This window comes from Typopeltis vanoorti, chromosome 5 (genome assembly GCF_054136105.1).
Source record: "Typopeltis vanoorti isolate ZY-2024b chromosome 5, IOZ_Tvanoo_1.0, whole genome shotgun sequence".
NCBI classification, from domain to species: Eukaryota; Metazoa; Arthropoda; class Arachnida; order Uropygi; family Thelyphonidae; genus Typopeltis; species Typopeltis vanoorti.
Genome location: NC_143553.1, coordinates 119,203,420 through 119,224,243, shown reverse-complemented (window position 1 = coordinate 119,224,243; position 20,824 = coordinate 119,203,420). Strand labels below are relative to the sequence as shown.

Sequence of the window (20,824 nt, the reverse complement as noted above, 5' to 3'; positions counted from 1 at the left end):
AATTGAGCCAAAATGGATTAGTCCCAACATGTGCCATTTAAGCGGAATCGACTGTATATATAATTAATTTATTAATCTTGCTAATATTTTGTTGGTTTTCTAAACAGCAACTAATTTGTCCAAATTAGGCCAAGCTGTAGGCACAAGAAACTTTATTACACTTCAAAATGTAAGAGGATGAAGCTGATTTTTAGGAGAATGGATAAATATTTAAATGTGTGGTTTGAAAGTAGCATAGAGAGTCTATTTCCAGAGAACTTCAGCTATCTTTCTCAGATGTACCCCGAATATATAGGAATGATTTTGCTGTGTTCCTGCGTCTTGCAGAAGGGAGGGGTGAGCATAGAGTACTTTGTATATTTTATAGATTGTAGCCATGGACTAAAAGTTTTGAAGGTACTTGAGTATTTATTTTTTATATATGAGGAGGAATGACCTACCAATTTCTTAACTATCAATGCTAGTTTCTTGGATAGGTGATAATTAGGGCTCTATGCAAAATTCTAATCAATTACCTGAACTGCAACAATAATGATGGCCTAATAATCAATATGGATGGCAGACATTTAATCCAAGTAACTTTTGTTCTAGTAGGTCTTAATAATTAGGACCACAGGTCTCCAAGCAAACGTTTACTCCATGTCTCTACTGCATGTCACTACTGCATGCATAATTTGGCAATAAACCTCAATCCTCAAGACTGATTAGTCCACCACTGATGCTATACAATATTGAATTTGATCATAAAAAACAGGACTGTTGCTTATGTAGTTTTTTTTTTTTTTTATCCCACACCAAAGGTTAATCAAGTGCAAAAAAGTACACCGAAGTACAGTCTAGTACTTCTGGGTAGTCTGAATAGCAAAATAACTTGTTTCTCTTTATAGTTTCTTTTTATATTTCAAAAACACAGTATAAACAAAACATCAGATGTAATTTTTTTTTATGTACTAAATATTTTTTGTGTACTAAATTTATTTCCATGTAAGTTTTAGTTTTCATCTAATTTCTATAAACATGACAGCTAACAGAAATTACAGAAACTAAAGCTCACATTTATAAATTTTAGTAGATTAAAAAAAATACACTAACTAAATTTATTTCTATGCGAGTTTTAGCTTCCATCTTTAATTTCTCTGTATGTACAGGGTGTTCGGGATAAATTTGACAGTTTCGTAAGGAAAAAGAAAATCTTCTTTGTATCTATTAAATTTAATGAATTGACAAAAAAAACATTACAGGCAGAGTTAATTACAATACTATCAACAAGATTTACTCAAAATAACCACCATTAGCATCGATCACAGCTTCAATTCTGCTTCGGAACCTCGAACAAGCTGATGCTACAGTCTCCCTGGGAAGGGCAGCAAAAACTGTTTTAATTTTATCCATTAACTGGGCTTTTGTATTACTGGAAGTGCGATTGGTGTCTTTTTCAACTGCGCCCCATACAAAATAATCCATGGGGTTAAGGTCTGGGGAGTTTGGAGGCCAAACATTTGGACTGGTGAAGTCGTAGAAATTTTCAGACAACCATTTTTGACTTTTCCCAGAGGTGTGGCAAGGGGCCGAATCCTGCTGCCATACATACGGCCTACCATTGGCTACCCTTGTTATCCAGGGCTTGACTACAGTTAGCAACTCCACGAACAAAGCCCGAATTCCAATGCCAGGGTTCTTCAACACCTGTTCCTGCAGATTTGCGAGGAATTCTGCTGTACGAACGCAATCAGATCGTCTGCTAGGGATCTTTCTTCTTGCTACATCCTCGTAGTCACCATTGCAAGTCTCTAGTTCATGCCTGATTGTTTTTACTGTATTCAGGGAGCATTGGGCAGCAGTCGTAATATCCTTATTTTGATGGCGGGCACGAATCATCATGATACAAGTTATTCTCTTCCATGATTCAGGTGGGTTCCAGCTATCCATCCTTTCTGACATCTTGTATATGAATGAAGAAGGGTCCAAACTTTTAAATGAAGAGAAGTGTGTGTTAATACATGTAACTGACGGAAAAATATAATTAATTATAAATATGTCAAATTTATCCCGAACACCCTGTACATACAAACATTATTACTCCAGATGGAGTAATTAAAGACAATTAAAGCTATTCTGCCTAACATAGTAGTGGCCTTTATAATTTTACTATAATGAATGCTGATTATCGTTAAAACTATAATAACATTAAAAGAAATCATATATGAAAATGTTTGGAAAGTGACAAGGATGGAGGTAGAGTTGATATATCATAATTGGTGGTATATAAATGGTATCTCGGATAATTAAGCCACTTATTTCTGAAGATTTGCTATAATTAGGAATTTCAGGTACTAAGCAGAAATTTGGGAAGATAATACTAATTCCTTTAGGAATTAGTATAAAATGAAGAATTATAGGTTAGTTCATCTGTACATAATTAGAGGTAAGAAATTATGAACCATATCAAGTACATTCCTAACAGATCACTCACTAATCAGTGTGCAACATAGTTTCACAATGTCAGTCAATCTTGACAAATCAGTTAACTTTTTATTAAGAGATTACAAGGGAAATACAATGGCTATGATGTGACATTTAGATTTCTGCAAAGTTTATGGTAACATTCCACATATGAAGAACCCACAAATGTAGATTAGTCAATAGGGTATTAATGATTAAATAGATAACTGGCTAACAGGTAGGCAGCAAATAGTTTTAAAGAGACTTCCAGCAGTCAGGTGATTATAAGCAGAGTACACTAGAGTTCAATAGTGGGTATTTTATTATTCAACATATTAGATGCATGCATTAATAATAAAATCTTCGTCGTCCGGTAGCATCCTCTAGCAAGAGGGTTGCAGCAGATGAGCAGCTCTTCTCCATTTCTCTCTGTCTGTCGCTTCCATCATTCTTAAACCAGTCCATTCCACGATGTCATTAAACCACTCTCTAGTTGGTCTTCCATGTCTTCTCGTCCCCTCAACTTTCCCTTGTAATATAGTTCTTGTCAGGTGTCCCGAAGAATCTCTCAGAAGATGTCCTGCAAATCTAGTCTTTCTTTGCATAATATTCTTTAACAGTGTTCTTTCCATCCCAACTCGTCTTAAAAACTTCTTGATTTGATATTCTTTCTGTATAGCTAATCTTTTCCATCTTTCTATAACACCACATTTCCAATGCATTAATTCTTTCCATATCTCTCTTTCTTAATGTCCATGACTCACTTCCATAACTTGCAATACTCCAAACTGTTGCTTTAACTATTCTAATTCTAACACCTATTTTAGTGTTCTTGTTTATTAAAAATTAGGTGAAGTAATAACTGCACAGAACCTGGTAAGAAAGATCTTTTGATAAGAAAGATTGGTTCAAATCCTGTCTAGGATGTGAAAGGCTTCTTAAACATAAGTTAGCCAGTCTCACATGGAGGCAGCAAAGTTTTCCCTTCCCAGAATTTTTTTTTGATATTCCAGAACCAGCAAACTGGCTAGAAAATACGCAAAAATATATATTTAGACATAAGGCTAACCACCAATAAGAAGGAAATTATGATATGCTTATACAAATCTAATCAGGCTAATCTTGTATTATGGCTCTCAAGCCTATGTCACCCAGATTTCAAATGGATGCTAGAAAAATAAAAAAATATAAAAAAAAATTTTAAACAAATTAAAAAAGGTATACAAAGCCTACACAAGGAAAAGAGGCAACTGAAGTTCATAAATTAGTTCATAACAAATATGTAGATATCCACCAGCCTAGGACAAAATAAAAATATAATAAAGAAAGTAATAGAAAAGCTCATTTTTTATGGTTAAGGTGGAGCATTTTCCCCGAGTATTGTAGATACTGGCAGTGAGAATAATGTTAAAATGAAAAATCATGTTAGAATAATAAAGTTATGTATTTATCTGATTATATAAACTTGTTGATATAGGACAGCTAGTTTATATAATTATGATTAACATTTTAATCATTTTAGGACTAAGGAAGATTATTATGTCTCCTGGTGTGCAACTGAACAGCCAGTATTACTACTGATACTTTTTACTGTATTTTTGATGTCCTATGAATAAGTAGCTAGACCTAATACCAAAGTGTATAGCGAAAAGAACTTATGTACTGTGCGAACCATTTGGTATTAGGTCTAGCTACTCACTGATGAAGCCTCAAAAAAGGCTGAAACCGGTCTGGGTAGTGACCTCCCTCCATAATGTAATAACAGCATACATTTCCTAGGAAATGTGTTTTTACATTATGGAAAATACCTAAGAATAGGGATCTGAACTTTCCCCCACCTTTGCAACGAGTTGCCCCGGTACTGTACTACGTACTAGGATCACTTGTTTACTATATTCGGCAAGAAACTCTCTGATTCCGATCTTTGAGTTTCTTATTCGGTTTTAAAACTATGTGGGATTTAATATCCCCTTAATTTAAGTAATGTTTTCATTGCCGAAATGAAGCTTATTAGCTCTTTATACTTAAGTAACTTAATGGTTGCACCTGTTTGGAAAACTCGTTCGCAGAGTACATAAGTTCTTTTAGCTATACACTTTGGTATTAGGTCTAGCTACTCACTGATGAAGCCTCAAAAAAGGCTGAAACCGGTCTGGGTAGTGACCTCCCTCCATAATGTAATAACAGCATACATTTCCTAGGAAATGTGTTTTTACATTATGGAAAATACCTAAGAATAGCGATCTGAACTTTCCCCCACCTTTGCAACGAGTTGCCCCGGTATTGTACTACGTACTAGGATCACTTGCATTGGCTAACGCTAGTGTCGCCGATACTTTATAGTTTACTATATTCGGCAAGAAACTCTCTGATTCCGATCTTTGAGTTTCTTATTCGGTTTTAAAACTATGTGGGATTTAATATCCCCTTAATTTAAGTAATGTTTTCATTGCCGAAATGAAGCTTATTAGCTCTTTATACTTAAGTAATTATTCCATACTTCAAGGATATCTTTTTCTCCTGTTTTCATGTCACCTTTATCATCTCTAACTCCTTTTACAGCACTCTTTCCTCCATTCCTAAGCTTCTTCAACAACCTCCAGAATATTTTGCCACCTTCTTGATATTTATTTTCTATATTCTTGCCAAAGTCCTCCCATGACTTTTGTTTAGCTAGTTTTACACACTGTTTAGCTTTCTTACATTTGTCTCTGTATTCTGTAAGAGTAAAAGCTGACTTATTTGCCAGGAACTTTTGATATGCTTTCTTCTTTTCCTTCACTGCCTCTTTAACTTCCTGTGTCCACCAGGGAGTTCCGATTTTTTTATCCTTGCACACAACCTCACCACATGCCTCTCTGGCAGAATCAATCAATGTTTTCTTCAGAGTTTGCCACTGAATCTCCAAGGTTTGATTCCTGTTCCCAAACTCTTTCATTTTCTTTTCAATAATCTTTCTGTATTTTAGTCTACAGTTAACATCTGAGAGCTGCTCAACTTTTATTCGCTTTAAAACTTTCTTACATGTTATTCTTTTCAATATGAAATTCAATTTTATCCTGCTCAAGACTAAATAGTGATCACTTCCAATTTCAAATCCATTGTACACTCTGGTGTCCTGCACCAGGGAGAAAACATCACTATCAACAATAACATAGTCAATGAGACTTTTCTTATTCCTAGCCTCTTCTCTCCATGTGAATTTGTGCACATTTTTATGTTGGAACATGGTGTTAGTAATAACCAGTCCATGTCCTGAGCAGAAATCCAACAGATATTTGCCATTATTATTAGCTTTGCTCTTTTCTCCAAATTTTCCCAAAATATTTTTGTATATCTCTTCTGTATGAGAGAGAGAGAGAGAGAAGAGAGGAAAAAATGAAGATATTCTCAGAACAGTCAACTGTAGGGATGAAGGCTCTCTGTCTAAATTCATGTTCGATGTATGACTGCAGATCCTCCTCCTTTGAAATGAACACTATTCTTGACTGGCGAATATACAATGATAAGCATTTCGAAAACAGAAGTAGATAAATTAAATCTTGCCTGCAAGGTAGAGGAACCCATTAAAGCTCTGCAGCAGCAGCAAAGCCATCTGGTCCTGCAGCTGGAAGTGAAGACTATTTCATCAAAGGAAGATGGACAGGAAAGTTCTGCTTCTGGAATCTGGCAAAGTAAATCAAAACTTATTTGTGCAGCTCACTCCAACTTTTATAGCCTGTGGTGCTGTTTTGCAAAAATGCATGTTTGACTAGTCCCACTGCAAAAGCTTGATACAAAATAAAGGAGAAATAAAAATGAAAAAGAATTATTTCAAAATTGTAAGTTATTAATTTTTATACTCCTTTGATAAAAGTTTCTGCAAGGCTGGAAAAGGTTCAACAAGGGTTAGGCAATCCAGAAAGAAACCTTGCTCAAAAAGACTAACAATAAAACTTTTTCATTTAAAATCAATTCAAGCCTAAGCATAATGCTGGTTTTATGCCAGGCAATGAAATTCATTAATCACCTAAAGACATTCACAAACATCCATGCCCACAGCAGAATCTGAACCCACTTCCTGTGGCTGAGAACAAATGCTATCAAACTTGATCAGCCCAGGCCTGTGAAATTATGAATCCATTCAACCAATAAATGAACAGTCACTGAACTGAGAATGCTATGTACTAAAATACTCAAAATTTATAATTAAATTTAAATAGAAACCTCTTCTAGATTTCAAGTTTATTCTATTTTTTTTTTTAATATTAAATACACAAGTGCATGTGTGTTTGGAAATGCTTCACATACACACATGGCTACAAAACCCATAGTACATAGTGACATGAGTGGGGAAGAGAAAAGAACTTTCTTTTACAGTTTCAAAGATGTAGTTATGTGAAGACAAAGACCGATGGAAAGAAAGAGAATGATAAGAAATTGATTCAGTAAGTCTGCAGTTGGATAGTGAATGGATGTTGTCCAGCAGCTGCTTGCATTTTTAACAAATGTAAAGTGAAGAAATGTTGGAAGCAAACTCACTAAAAAAACACCCATAAAAATATTTTAATGCAGTGTGTGTGGGCAGGGGTAAGGAACAGAGTAACCTGTTGAGGTTCTTCATGAACTATTGAGGTTATGGCCCTTTGGAAATGTTTCACAGGGCAATTTTGTTCCACAGAACTGAGGTGGAAGCATGTAGAGGTAGGTAATGTTGGTTAGGAAAACTGCTGTGGATCAGGTGTGGAAAAAATCATATATTGTGCAACCAAAGATGCGAGACCCCCCCCCCCTTGACACTTCTGCGCATGTCAGAAGAAGACAAATCCATTCTGATAATAGGGTAATGAATCAGTTTCGTGAGATGAGTGTTTATTATTATATGTTGGAAAATTAGCATTTCTTTTATGAAAATTCTAGTTTTTAAAGTGGTAACTGTTTAGCTTGTGCAACAGTTGGAAACTTTTATGTAAAAGTTAGTAAACTTTTACGAAATCACATGCTTTTACGTAAAGCATGTGGTTTCGCATGTTGGTAATGAATTCATACATCGCCTTATTCCTTTCACTCCTTCAACATGAACTGACTCTTCTTGGCACATTGTCAGACTAGGGTCTCGGATCTGTGGTCAGACAGTAATGGTTGCCAATTAACTGCTGGGTCTATAGGTGGGACATTAGTTGACTACTGATCTTCATTATTTTTCAGATAATTTGATGACGACTTTTTTTTATTTTTTTATTTTTTTTGAATAAGGGAGAAGCTTATGCCCACGCTAAAAAGATAGATACCAATCAGTGTGAAATCATAAAATCATAAGATGGATACTAGTTCAGTAGCACAGATTCCAGACCCAGTTGGAAAAGATATCAATACCTGAAGAGTTGCTAGTATCAAAGCTATTCGAAATTGTTTTATCTATTTCTAGTAAAACCAGAAAAGGGAACAGGGTACTGAACTGAACACTAGTGAATGAAGAGTGTTCCTGATCTAAGAGGAGACGATTTATTTAGGTCTGTCCAATAATTAGAGGAAAACGATACCATGAGGCTTTTTTTTCCCTTTTAGTAATGTCACTTTGGCTCCATCTGGATTTGCAGGAGACAGAGAGAGAGAGAGAAGGGAGAGAAAGAACATGAGAGGGGCAAATGTGCAGCCTTTGAAAAAATTGAATACACAACTGCCATTTGAACAATGTACAAGTTTCCCACAAGTTTTCAGGTGTTTAGGAACAACAGTATAAGTTGCCATATATTTAAAATAACAGTGTGATTATGGTAGCCAAATGGAAAAAGGAAGCTTTCTTTATCCATTTGGTCCTTTAGTGCAAAATTACTATTCAAATCTTTTGGAAAATCTGCCCCAAAGATGATTTTAATAAAACAGAAACTGAATTACATTGCCAATCATGCATATATCATATATTCACTTATAAATGAATTCATTAAATTCCATCTAAGTTGAGTTATTGTATATATAATTTAGACATGTTTATTTATAGCAACAATTTTTCTCAAGCAAAAATTTTGATGGCTCAACAAAGTTTTCTAATATAAATTAAAGATACCAAAAAATTATATACTTGGTTTAATCCTTTATCCAAGTGTAAGCAAACAAGTTTGTGCTTGAACTATTTTAGGACTGGGGAAACTTGTATAAAGAAGCTAATGATTTTACATCACTTACCTTAGTATCCCTTGGATAAAGGATTAAATTAGTATCCCTTGGATAAAGGATTAAACCAAGTATATATTTTCTTGGTATCTTTAATTTATAATATAACCAAGTGGGAAAACTTCCAATAACTTTCTCTAATTCAGAGTATTGTAATAATAAGGTGTGAAACCTTTTGACAACTCGTATATTAAAATATGACTTCTGCACTACTTCAACTGTCTGTCTACATAGTTGATATCCCTCAAAACACAAACTCAACAATCACTGCGTTATATGCAGATGATACTGCATTATTAGCAAGATCTCTTGGCCCCAAACTAGCCATCAAAAGACTCCAAAGCAGCACTCACATTAGATGTATGTCTTGAAAGAAGTTTCAAGACATACATCTACTATGAGTTAAGATGCTCGACAAAAAACTACAATTCACCAGTCATATAAAACACATAAGCTCGAAGACATCGAAAGTAATTGTGCAGCTCTACCCCATTATCAACAGAAAAAGCAAACTGGACACTCAGAACAAAACTACTCATATACAGGATGGTAATACACCCAGTCATCACTTACGCATCTCCTGCATGGAGCCATACCTCGAATACAAATATCCAAAAGCTGCAGAGAATACAGAACAAATGTCTGAGAATGAGTTTAGATGCCCCATGGTTTATCAGAAATTCACAGAGAAGTCAACATTCCCTACATCACATCCCTCCTCCATGACCTAGCAGTAAAGTTTTTCATCAAGACAAATAATCATCCGAACCTGCTGATCAAGCATGCTTCAGACTATAATGAAGCAGAATTCTGCAAATACAAAAGACCAAAGTGAATTCTATGCTCAGCTCAACACAGCTAATCTCACTGCCCTTTCAGGACGAGCTTAAAGCTCAATAATTCTCCACTCAAAGAACTTTCCTTCTCAGACAAAGGGGAATGTGAAAAGCATTTATGCTTCACCCATCAAACCAGTATCGTTCTGTGTTCTGTAGTATCACCCCTGGGTTTGGTCCCACCGATGAGACCTCAATAAAGGTCAAAAACAGGTCTGGGTAGTGGCCCCTCCCATAATGCATAGCATTATACATGTCTGCAAGGAGACGTGCTTTGCATTATGGGATACTAAGGAAAGTGATGTGAAGTCATTAGCTTCTTTATACGAGTTGCCCCAGTCCTGAAAATAGTTCAGGTGCAAACTTGTTTGCTTACACTTGGATAATGGATTAAACCAAGCATATAATTTCTTGGCATCTTTAATTTATAATATAACCAAATGGAAAAACTTCCAAAATGTTTTCTAATGATTGCAATTACTAAATTTCCTATTTTCCTCTTGCATGTTAGGCTTAATAGTCTGTACAGCCAAGTAACTTAGCTTTTTTTCTTTGGAAACCTAACCAAAGTTCTAATAGGAAAGTTAATCATTATACTAAATTTCAAATCTAAAAGCCATTTACAAATCTACAATACTTATATACAGATCTATGTTATATTTCCATCACTTCTTGACCATCTCTCTCTCTCTCTCTCTCTCTGGACAGAATCCAGTTTAAGTTCAAGTTTATATTCAATAATTTTCTTAGCCTTTTTCCCAAATATGTAGGCAGAATGTTTATGTGAAACACTTTACAGGGAAATTTTCATTGTTTTATTTCTCTTTTTATTGATGGATACAATGAGAACAACTCCAATCATCTGAAATTTGGTTTTTTATTTTACAAAACAGGCAACCCAGTCAGAAGAACACAAATAATCTACAGTCATAGCAGATAAGATTAACTGCTCTATAATATGGAGTATGTTTCTAGAAATCGAAGTTATATGACTGACAAGCCACTGAGCCTAACACAAAAAGAAAAGATGAGATGCAATATTTGTACATTAAGTCTACAGTTCACATCTAGAAGCTGCTCAACATTATTTTTAAAATTTTACATACATTTTTCTTCTCAATGTGATACTCAATTTTATCCTTATCAAAACTAGATGATCACTTATTTCCATCCCACACTCTTATCCTGAACTAATGTAAAGATATTACTATTAACAAATGTAATAACTTATTTCTTATGTGTGCTCTCTCTCAGTGTGAATTTATGCATATCTAAGCTGGTTCAGAGTGCCAGTAATAAACAGTCTATGCCCAGAAGAGAAATCCAACAGGTACTTACTATACTATTAGTCCAGCCTTTCTCTCTATATTTTCCCAGAACATTTCAGAAACATTCATTTCTTATTTGACTCTTTTTTTTTTTGTCAGGTATTTCCTGACTTAAAAATTCCTCTACTTCTGATGAGACCTCAATAAAGGTCAAAACAGGTCTGGGTAATGGCCCTTCCCATAATGTATAGAATTATACATGTCTGCAAGGAGATGTGCTTTGCATTATGGAATACTAAGGCAAGTGATGTGAAGTCATTAGCTTCTTTATACGAGTTGCCCCAGTCCTGAAAATAGTTCAGGTGCAAACTTGTTTGCTTACACTTGGATAAAGGATTAAACCAAGCATATAATTTCTTGGTATCTTTAATTTATAATATAACGAAGTGGAAAAACTTTCAAAAAATTTTCTAATGATTGCACATTAAAGTTCCTTACTGGAACTTGAATGAAATATGCACAAATAAATCTTATTATCCAATTTCCTCAATCTCCATATGTGCCCTAAGGGGGTGGTTCACAGGCTACTAAGACAGCACTACATGACTAAGTTTATATTATTACTAATCTCCTATCAACAATATTCCTCCAATTTTGTATGTTATTTGTTAGCACTCCAATATTTATGTATCTAACATTTCATTCTTCCAAGGCTTCTGAGTGAATCAATCCACCTAGACTTGTCTTTCTATGGCTCTTTTTTACTGCATCTTAGAATCAAATACCTGTTTTGCTAACCTTTCCTTTCTCATTCTGTTTAAATGACTATATCACCTCAGATTAGCCTAAAAATAAATCACCTTAGATTAGCCCCCCCCACACACAATGTTAAGTTCTTTCCTAATATATTCATTTTTAATATGATTTTGCCATTGATGCCATCTGTTTAAGCTGATAATTTTTCTCAGAACTCTCATATCTTTAATCTCTAATCTTTGATCAAGTGCTTTATTTCTAATCCAACCATAATATCCATAACTAAAAATTGGCTTTTTAAAACAGTCTTATATACCACTAGTCTAGTGTTTTGGCTAATTCCTTCTTATTCCATATAATTTTAATCAATTGGCTCTCCACCATTCCAGCTTTGCTTATTTTATTGTCTATTTCCACATTTAATTTGCTATCTTCAATAAAAACCTTGTCTAAATAGCTGAAATATCTTACTTCATCTATAGGTTCTCCACAGAATGCAGCTGAAGTTTTCTATAGTCCTGCCTATTTTCATCGTCTTTTTATTGCAGATTTTCATGTCTGATTTACTACAGCTTTAATCAATAAATTTAGTTAGAAAATCCTGGAGATTCAACACTGAAGGTATTTAGGAGTATATCGTCATCATCTGCATAAAGCAAAAAGAGAAGTTCAATATCTCCAATTCTAGAATCAGGTTTAACATCACTTTCTTCATTAATGTGATCCATATAAATGATGAATAACAGAGATAATGTGCATCCTTGTCTTATACCTGATTCTACAAACCTCTCCTGTATTTCCTTCAATTCTAACTGCTGACTTATAAGTTAAATATAGACTATGCACTGCTCTGTATAATGTTCCATTTACCCCATATATATATATATATATATATATATAAATATTTTTTTTTGTACCAAGGAATTGTACCAAGTCTAAAATTGAAATGTACTCCTGTTTGCATTCCTCTGGATAATGTCTGTTAATGCTTGTTTTGTTTAAGAATCTTTCAGTAATTTCTTTCAGATCAGTAATTACTCCAAAGACCTAGGATATCCTTATCTTCAGTTTTCCTGTCATCTTTAACATCTTTCATTATTCAATTCCCCTTTTCAAAATTTCCTGCTGACATACTCTTTGGAATTGCCTGGATTCAAAAAGGTCATCATACTATAGTTATTCCTTTTTCTCAATCCTAATTTCCTGAATATGACATTTTATGGTAATTTAAGTCATCTATATTCATCTTAAGAACAATTATGTTGATAAGATACCTCTAATTCTTCTGCTGATTCCACTTATTTTCTACTGATGCTGTGAGGAACATTCATCCTACAGTATTATTTTGCCAGTTATTAAGTAATTTCATTCTTCTTGAAATTTTGCCTTATATGTGAATTACAAGTTGTTTGCATTCATGCTGCCACTACAAAAGGATGTGAAATCACCACATGAGAGAGAGGGGAGGGAGGGAGGGAAACAAGCTGTGCAGATAAAAATGTCTTAGAATATTTCATGATATGGAATTCAACATGACTTGTATACTGATCCAATTAAGCTACATATTAAAAATCTATAGTAATAATTTTAAAACTTGAAATATAAACCATTCAAATAATTTGTTTTTAAAGATGTGCTACCTGGTATAAGAAGTATGATACTTTTCAAATGAAAATGAATTTTTGTAGAACTCACTTTTTTATAATATTTTTGACACTCCCTTCATGGCCAACACTTGCAGCAGTATGCAAGTCCAGTGGCAGAACTTCAATATTCTTCCACTCTTCATATATTTTCCACTGTGCTGTAACACATCCATAAGCAGCTTCACATTGCCAGTCTGAATCATCTGTTGCATGGTCTGCATTTGCCATCTGTTAATTTCTGAAACAAATATATAAATTCAGGAAGAAAAACAACTAGAGTGAAAAAGATACATACCACAATGATGTCTGATATGTACCATAACAGTTCTAAAGGAATGTGTGTACTGGACATTTATAAAACTTTTCATGGCTTATACATGTAAAAGAGTATAGAATTTTATAGAAAAACTTCAATATATTTCATTCAACATGAAATGGGCATCATTAGGAAGACAGAACAATACCTACATTCAAATGAATCCTATCACCTAAGCTGCAAACAAGACATGAGCTAGTTGTACATGGTTGATGACTTGCTCTTATTATTCATGTTTTAAATGTAGTTACTAGTCCATCTCCCAGATGATCACTGGATGAAATATATCAGACTTTTTGAATAAAATTCTGTATAATATTTTGTTTGCATGTGTAAGTTGCGAAAGTTTCTATAAATATATCATTCATAACAGTAGTTGACATTTTCAGGTAAGCAGGAACACCATTTAATGGCTATTTTATTACTATCATATGGCATAAGTTATATATGGTTAATCACCCAACTGGCCATGGGATATCCATCAACCAAAATATGGATGTGGGATGTATACCACAGTCATTTGAATTTGAATGGTTAATAGGCAAAAAATTTTCAGATTACTTTTCAATAACCATTCTTAAAGGTTGCTTTCAGAAGAACTAACACAAGGCAATATGTACCCCATTCACTTTTCAAGACTTATATTTCAATCAGAGTAGTACATATCCTCAAAGTATAGGTTCCTCTGGTCAGATTAAATGCCATCAATACTATTAGGTTTAATATGCAAATACAAAAATATCTGGCAAGTGGTTTAGCTGAGAACAGAAAGAAAAGCAAAAGCACAGAAGAAGTGCGACTGGCAAGAGATTAAGAGAAACATGCTTTCCAGATGCAAAAATGACGTTAGCAAGGCTATTAGAATGCAAACGGATAAAGCGAAAGGGTTGATATTGAAACAGGTGTGGACGTGTGGAGTGAGTTTGATGGGCGAAAGGATCTATATAAGATGGATGGCTTGCATTTGAATGGTTATGGTGTAAGAAGACTTGAGAAAGTGTTGCTGAATGTAGTGGATGTGCAAATTTAGGGAAACTAGATTCGTTAAGGGTGGGGGGAGTAGATATACAGTCCTTAGGGAGGCAGTTGAATGTAAGAATGAATATCATATGCTAGAGCAAATAAGGACAACAAATCAGAGTGGGATAGTTAATATAAGGCATCAAGGTAGGGTTGGGGCTAATGGGGGTCTTAAATTCATGTACACTAATACTAGGAGTATTAGGAACAAGAAGGAAGAGTTTTTGGCCATGGTTGGCACTTCCAGACCACAGGTTATTGGTATTAGTGAAACATGGCTGACTGTAGATGATATAGCTAGTGGGATTGAATGTGATGGGTATAGTGTGTTCAGGAATGACAGAGAGAATAAAATGGGGGGAGGAGTATTGTTGATGATAGCTGATGAGCTACAGCCAAGGAGAATAGAAGTTGAATTGCAGGATAGAGAAAAGAGCACATTTGAGGCCATTTGGTGTGAGATTGTGGCTAGCAGAACTAAATATACAATTGGGTACTGCTATAGACCAGGCGATGAAAAAGATGGTGGTGACAGTATGCACAAGCAAATAGAAGAAATGAGTGGAAGGAGGGTAATTATTATGGGAGATTTCAACTATGGTCGCATTGATTGGAGTGAGGAGAGGACACACGGGAGGAAGGAAATGAATTTTATGCGGTTATTAAGGGATAACTATCTGCAACAGCATGTAATAGAAAATACTAGGGGTCAGAGAGTGCTTGACCTAGTAATTACATCTGAGGATTTGGCTGTAACAAATATGACCACTTTGCCACCAATCGGTGAGAGTGATCATAGGGTCTTGACTTGGGAGGTGGCTAAAGGTGTAGAATTTTCAATTAAGACAGGGTACATGTGGAATTATCGGGCTGGAAAGTATGACAAGCTTAGGAGTTTGATTGGCTCAGTGCCATGGCATGTACAACTGCAAGGACTAGAAGTTGATAGTGCATGGGAGGTGGTTAAGAAGTGCTTGCATGAAGCAATGGCTGACTGTATACCTAGAGTCCGAATAATAAATCAAGTAGGGGTTAAATGGATGAATAACACCATTAAGCTTGAACTGCAAAAAAAGAAACAACTATGGAGGGAATTTAAGGAGAAAGGTGACCTGCAGGCACATGAATGGTATAAAGTGCAGGCCAGAAGGGTGACGAGTGTGGTAAGAAAAGCAAAAAAGGATTACGAAAGAACATTGGCCATGCGGGCTAAAGAGAATCCTAAACAGTTTTTTAGATATGTAGCAAGTAAAAGGAAAAATGTACATGGCAGAATGATTTTAAAGAATGCCGATGGTAGGGAGGTAACTGAATCAGTTGAGATAGCTGAGTTACTGAGTGAGCACTTTGCAAGAATATATCATCCAGGTGGTGACATTGCAGAAACGAATAAACCAGTAGATTATACGGGAATTGTGGTGAATGAAGTGGAGGTGAGTAGTCTATTGCATAACCTCAATGTCAATACATCTGTGGGGTTGGATGGTATACCAGCTCGTGTAGTACGAGAAGCAGCTAATGAATTGTCAGTACCCTTGACCATTTTGTTTAATTTGAGTCTCGGGTCTGGGTTAGTCCCGAGCGGGTGGAAGGAGGGGAAAACAGTTCCACTGCGTAAAGGTGGTTCCAAGACCGCTGTTGTAAATTACCGACCGATTAGCATATCAGGAATCATTGTCAAGGTCTTAGAGAAATTAGTCAAGAAAAGAATACAGGATTGGATAGATGAAAATGGGATATTGTATGGGGGACAACATGGTTTTGTGAAGGGTAGATCATGCCTCAGTAACTTGCTCACGTTTTATAACACAGTGACAGCTGAACTGGATAGGGGTAATAGGTTTACAGTGATACTACTGGACCTTGCCAAGGCCTTTGACAGGATACCACATGGAACCCTAATCAGTAAACTGGAGCAGATGGGGATAGATATAGGGTTGGTAAGATGGATAGGAGGGTGGTTGAAGGAGAGATACCAGAGAGTGGTTTATTCAGGAGTGGAGTCAAAAAGACGTCTTGTGACTAATGGAGTACCGCAGGGCTCTGTTCTCGGACCACTGCTTTTCAATTTGTTCATCAATGATATTGGAAAGGATTTGAGAGGAAGTGTTCACTTGTTTGCTGATGATGCAAAGTTGGGTAGAGCAATTGTGAGTGCACAGGATGTCAAAATTTTACAGGATGATTTGGATAGTTTGGAGGACTGGGCTAGGAAAAATGGATGTCAGTTTAATGTGGCAAAGTGTAAGGTTATGCACTTTGGGGTGAAAAGAATAGCAGCAGTATATCGCATAGGTGGAACCGTACTCCAGGAGATTGATGAGGCCAGGGATTTGGGAGTGTTGGTGGATAGGGAGTTGAAGTTTAGGGGGCACATTGCAAAAGTAACTAAAACAGCTCACCAAATCACTTGGCTTATGAAAAATATTTTAACATGCAGAGAGAAGCAAGTTGTTGTTCCTCTGTATCGAGCCTTGATAAGACCCCATCTGGACTTCTGTGCCCAGTTATGGGCACCAGGGTTTCTTCGTGATGGGGAGGAAGTGGAGAGGGGCCAGAGACGAGTGACCAAGATGATAGCAGGTCTGTGGAATGAACCTTATGAGAATAGGTTGAGGATTTGTGGGTTGCAGAAATTGGACGATAGGCGAAGGATGGGTGATATGATTGAGACATTCAAATTACTGAAGGGTTTTTATAAGATTGATCCAGAAGATATTTTTGAAAATATGACTGGTGGTGGGAGGACTAGGCGCCATGCATGGAAGCTGGGCAAGAGCGTGGTTGACAAGGGTGTTAGAGCTAGGTTTTTTACTTAGAGAGTGGTGAATGAGTGGAATAAGCTTCCAGAGTCTGTTGTGGGTGCTACGACCGTGAATGAGTTTAAGGCAAGATATGATAGATACTGTGTGAATGTTGAATAGTTGCTCCAGACATGATGTTAGGGCCTCCCTCGATGAGTCTGTCGACTCCTTGGAGTTTCCCGGAACAATAATAATAATAATAGGTGTGGAAAGTTTTTCCACTTAGTTATACTATAAATTAAAGATGCCAAGAAATTATATTCTTGGTTTAATCCTTTATCCAAGTGTAAGCAAACAAAGTTTGTGCGTGAAGTAACTTCACGACTGGGCAACTCATATGTAGAGGCTAATGACTTCACATCACTTGCCTTCTAGCTTTACAACTATTTATGAGTTTTAGCTTGCAAAACAATTTTTAGCCATTCTTTTCTTTTCAATATTCTTCCAATTCTTAAATTTTAAAGTTGTAAGATCTTTTTGTAAATCATCAATCCATCTTTTTCTTGGTCTATCTTTCTTCCTTTGTCCTAACAGTTTCCATTCAAATATTAAAAATATGCCCTAACCATGCTATTCTTTTTGGTCTTTATATATCTTAGTATATCTTCACCATTAATTAGTTGTTCGAGTTCATTATTTGTTCTAATCTACATATTCCATTTTCTTCTTTTATTGGTTCATATATTTTCCTTTCAAAGATTCTCAGTATATATCTTTTTGTGTTAATAGCCATGTTTCACATCCATATGTTGTTACAGGTCTTATAATTGTTTTATAAAGTTTTAATTTAGAATTATGATTAAGAATCTTATTACTCATTAACTTTTCATAAATGTAACACTTATTTCCAGTCATGATTCTACTTTCATCAGAATATATTGCTGTTCATTGTTATTAATGAACCTAAATATTTAAAACTATCTACAACTTCAAAACTGTATTCACCTATATTATATCTTGTAATATTTTTATTTGAGCCTCTGTAGCAAAGTCGGTATAGACAAAGCCCTTTGGTCGGAAAGACCTGTGTTTCAAATCCCATCAGTGACATGAGAAACTTACCTGGTCTCTTTTGACGAAAGGTAAGTTAGCTGGTCTCATATGGAGGGAGGGTTGTTGTTTTTTTCACTCAGAAACTCTGGTTTTTCATTCCCGTAAACATACGCATCTACAGACATAGGACACACTGGGAGGCATAGAGCTAACCACCTTATCCTCAAGTTACGGTTGCAAAGTCCAAGAATATTTGGAAAGGTCATGGATGTTTAAGTGCCTGTTAGGACCACTGATAGGATAGGATAGGAATACTTTTATTTATTGTCTTTCCACATTGCATATATTTAGTCTTCTGTTCGTTAATTTGTAATCCAACTTTTTAAGCATTTTTATTACGTTCTTCAAATTTCTTTTCTAAATCTTTTCTCCTGCGACTTATTGCTATATCGTCTGCATATGCACATATTTGTATTACTTTATTAATAAATCCTCTCATATTCAGCTTTATTAATATTGCTTCAAGTAACAAATTAAATAAGCTTGTTGAAAACACACATCCTTGTCTTACTTCAGTTTATTTCAAAGGGGTCCATTAATTATTTTAACTACTGCTTTCGATCTTTCTAACGTAATTTTAATTAATCTAATTAATTTTCCTGGTATTCCTAGTATTTTCAGCTCTGTATCATTTCTCTTCTATTTATCAAATGCTTGTTGGAAATTAATATATATATTTTGTAGCATAAATATATTACCAATTGTGGATGTTTTATTTCTCAAACCACACTGGTACTCTCCTATTATTGTTTCTATATATATGATTCTAATCTTTTACATATCATACTTGATAAAATTTTGTATGTAACATTCAATAATGTAAGTCCTCTATACTTCTGACAATTCATCTTATTTCCTTTTTTATATATTGGTTGAATTATTCAAATTTTTCAATTATTTGGCATTTTTTCTTCTTTCCATATATCTAATATCAAATAATAAATTCTTTCCATAAAATTTCACCTGCATTCTTTATAAGTTCTCCTATTATCCTATTTACTCTTGTGGTTTAAAACTTTTAATTTGTTTTATTATTTCCACTATCTCTTTATAAGTTGGTTCTTGAATTCTTTCTTTTATATTTCTACAATTATTTTGATCCTTATTTTCTTCTGTTATCATAAATAATTCCTTTAATCTTTCTTTGACATTCCTTCTCAGTTAATACTTTTCCTTCTTTATCCTTACATCCTATCATTTGTGTATCAAAATACGTATCAACTGTTTTAATTCTATATAAAATTTTCTAGTTTCTCTTTTCTCATTATACTGCACTATTTGTTCCACTTTCTTCTCCATTTCTTTCTTTTTTACAAATTTTATTTGCCTGCTTTCTTTTCTCTTCATATTCTCTATTATTTCTTGCATTCCTTTGTAAATATTTTTTCCTTGCTTTGTTTTTCAATTCAATTATTTCCTTACATTCTTCATCAAACCATTCATTTCTATTTTTCCCTATACCATCCTATTTCTTCTTCAGCTGCATTTATAATTGTTTGTTAGATTAAGTCCCATTTTTCTTCTATATTCTTTCCTTTTTCTATTGTTTTAATATCTTTTATTTTCTTCTGATATTTATCAATATCAGAATAAATTCAATATCAGTTCCATTTCTTTATCTTTTCAGCTTTCTTTTGGACAACATTTGATATTCTGTATATAAATTTAATTTTAACTAACATATGATTCAGAGTCACAATTTGCTCCTTTATATACTCATACATTACTGACTGAACTTGCCAATCTTTTCAAAATCAGGACATGATCTATTTGATTACATTCTTTGGTTGCTGGAATAATCCAGGTCCCCAAATGTATCATCTTATGTTGAAAAAAACATGTACTCATTATTTGATATTGCTGATTGTATAAGTATTTCTGTTTTCACTGGTTTCTTCATGTAAACTATACTTTCCAATTACTTCATGAAATATGTCCTTTTCCCCTATTTTTGCATTGAAATTCTCTAATATTATCATGGCATCATTTTTATTTATTTTTTCACGTTTCTTGTAAATGCTTATAAAATTGATCTATCACTATTTAAATTAAGGGGATATTAAATCCCACATTGTTTTAAAACCGAATAAGAAACTCAAAGATTGGAATCAGAGAGTTTCTTGCCGAATATAGTAAACTATAAAGTATCAGCGACCACTAGCATGAGCTAATGCAAGTTCTCCAGTATTGTACGTAGTACAATACCGGAGAACTCGCAGCAAAGACAGTAAAGTTCTGATCGCTATTCTTAGGTATTTTCCATAATGTAAAAACACAAGTCCTAGGAAATGTATGCTGTTATTACATTATGGTGGGAGGTCACTACCCATACCGGTTTCAGCCTTTTTTGAGGCTTCATCAGTGAGTGTGTATAGCGAAAAGCTTGATCTATCACAATCTTGTCAGCATTCTCAGGGCATATACATTAATAAAAGTGATATTATAGAATTTCCCATTAATTTGTAACTTGCAAATTCATTCATTTATTGGCATGAATCATAAAATTGATTTTTATTATATTCTTTCTAAT

General features: G+C 34.6%; 1 protein-coding gene across 2 annotated transcripts in view; it reads right to left on the bottom strand.

Moving 5' to 3' along the window:
- Nucleotides 1-20,824, bottom strand: part of LOC150106757 (ankyrin repeat and SAM domain-containing protein 3-like) — a 204,436-nt gene that overhangs the window by 160,133 nt on the left and 23,479 nt on the right. For both annotated transcript variants that reach the window (XM_090393314.1, XM_090393315.1), the window contains exon 2: nt 13,151-13,339. In XM_090393314.1, the coding sequence (XP_090249440.1) occupies nt 13,151-13,329 (179 nt within the window). In that variant the 5' untranslated portion in view covers nt 13,330-13,339. The remainder of the gene's footprint in view (nt 1-13,150; nt 13,340-20,824) is intronic.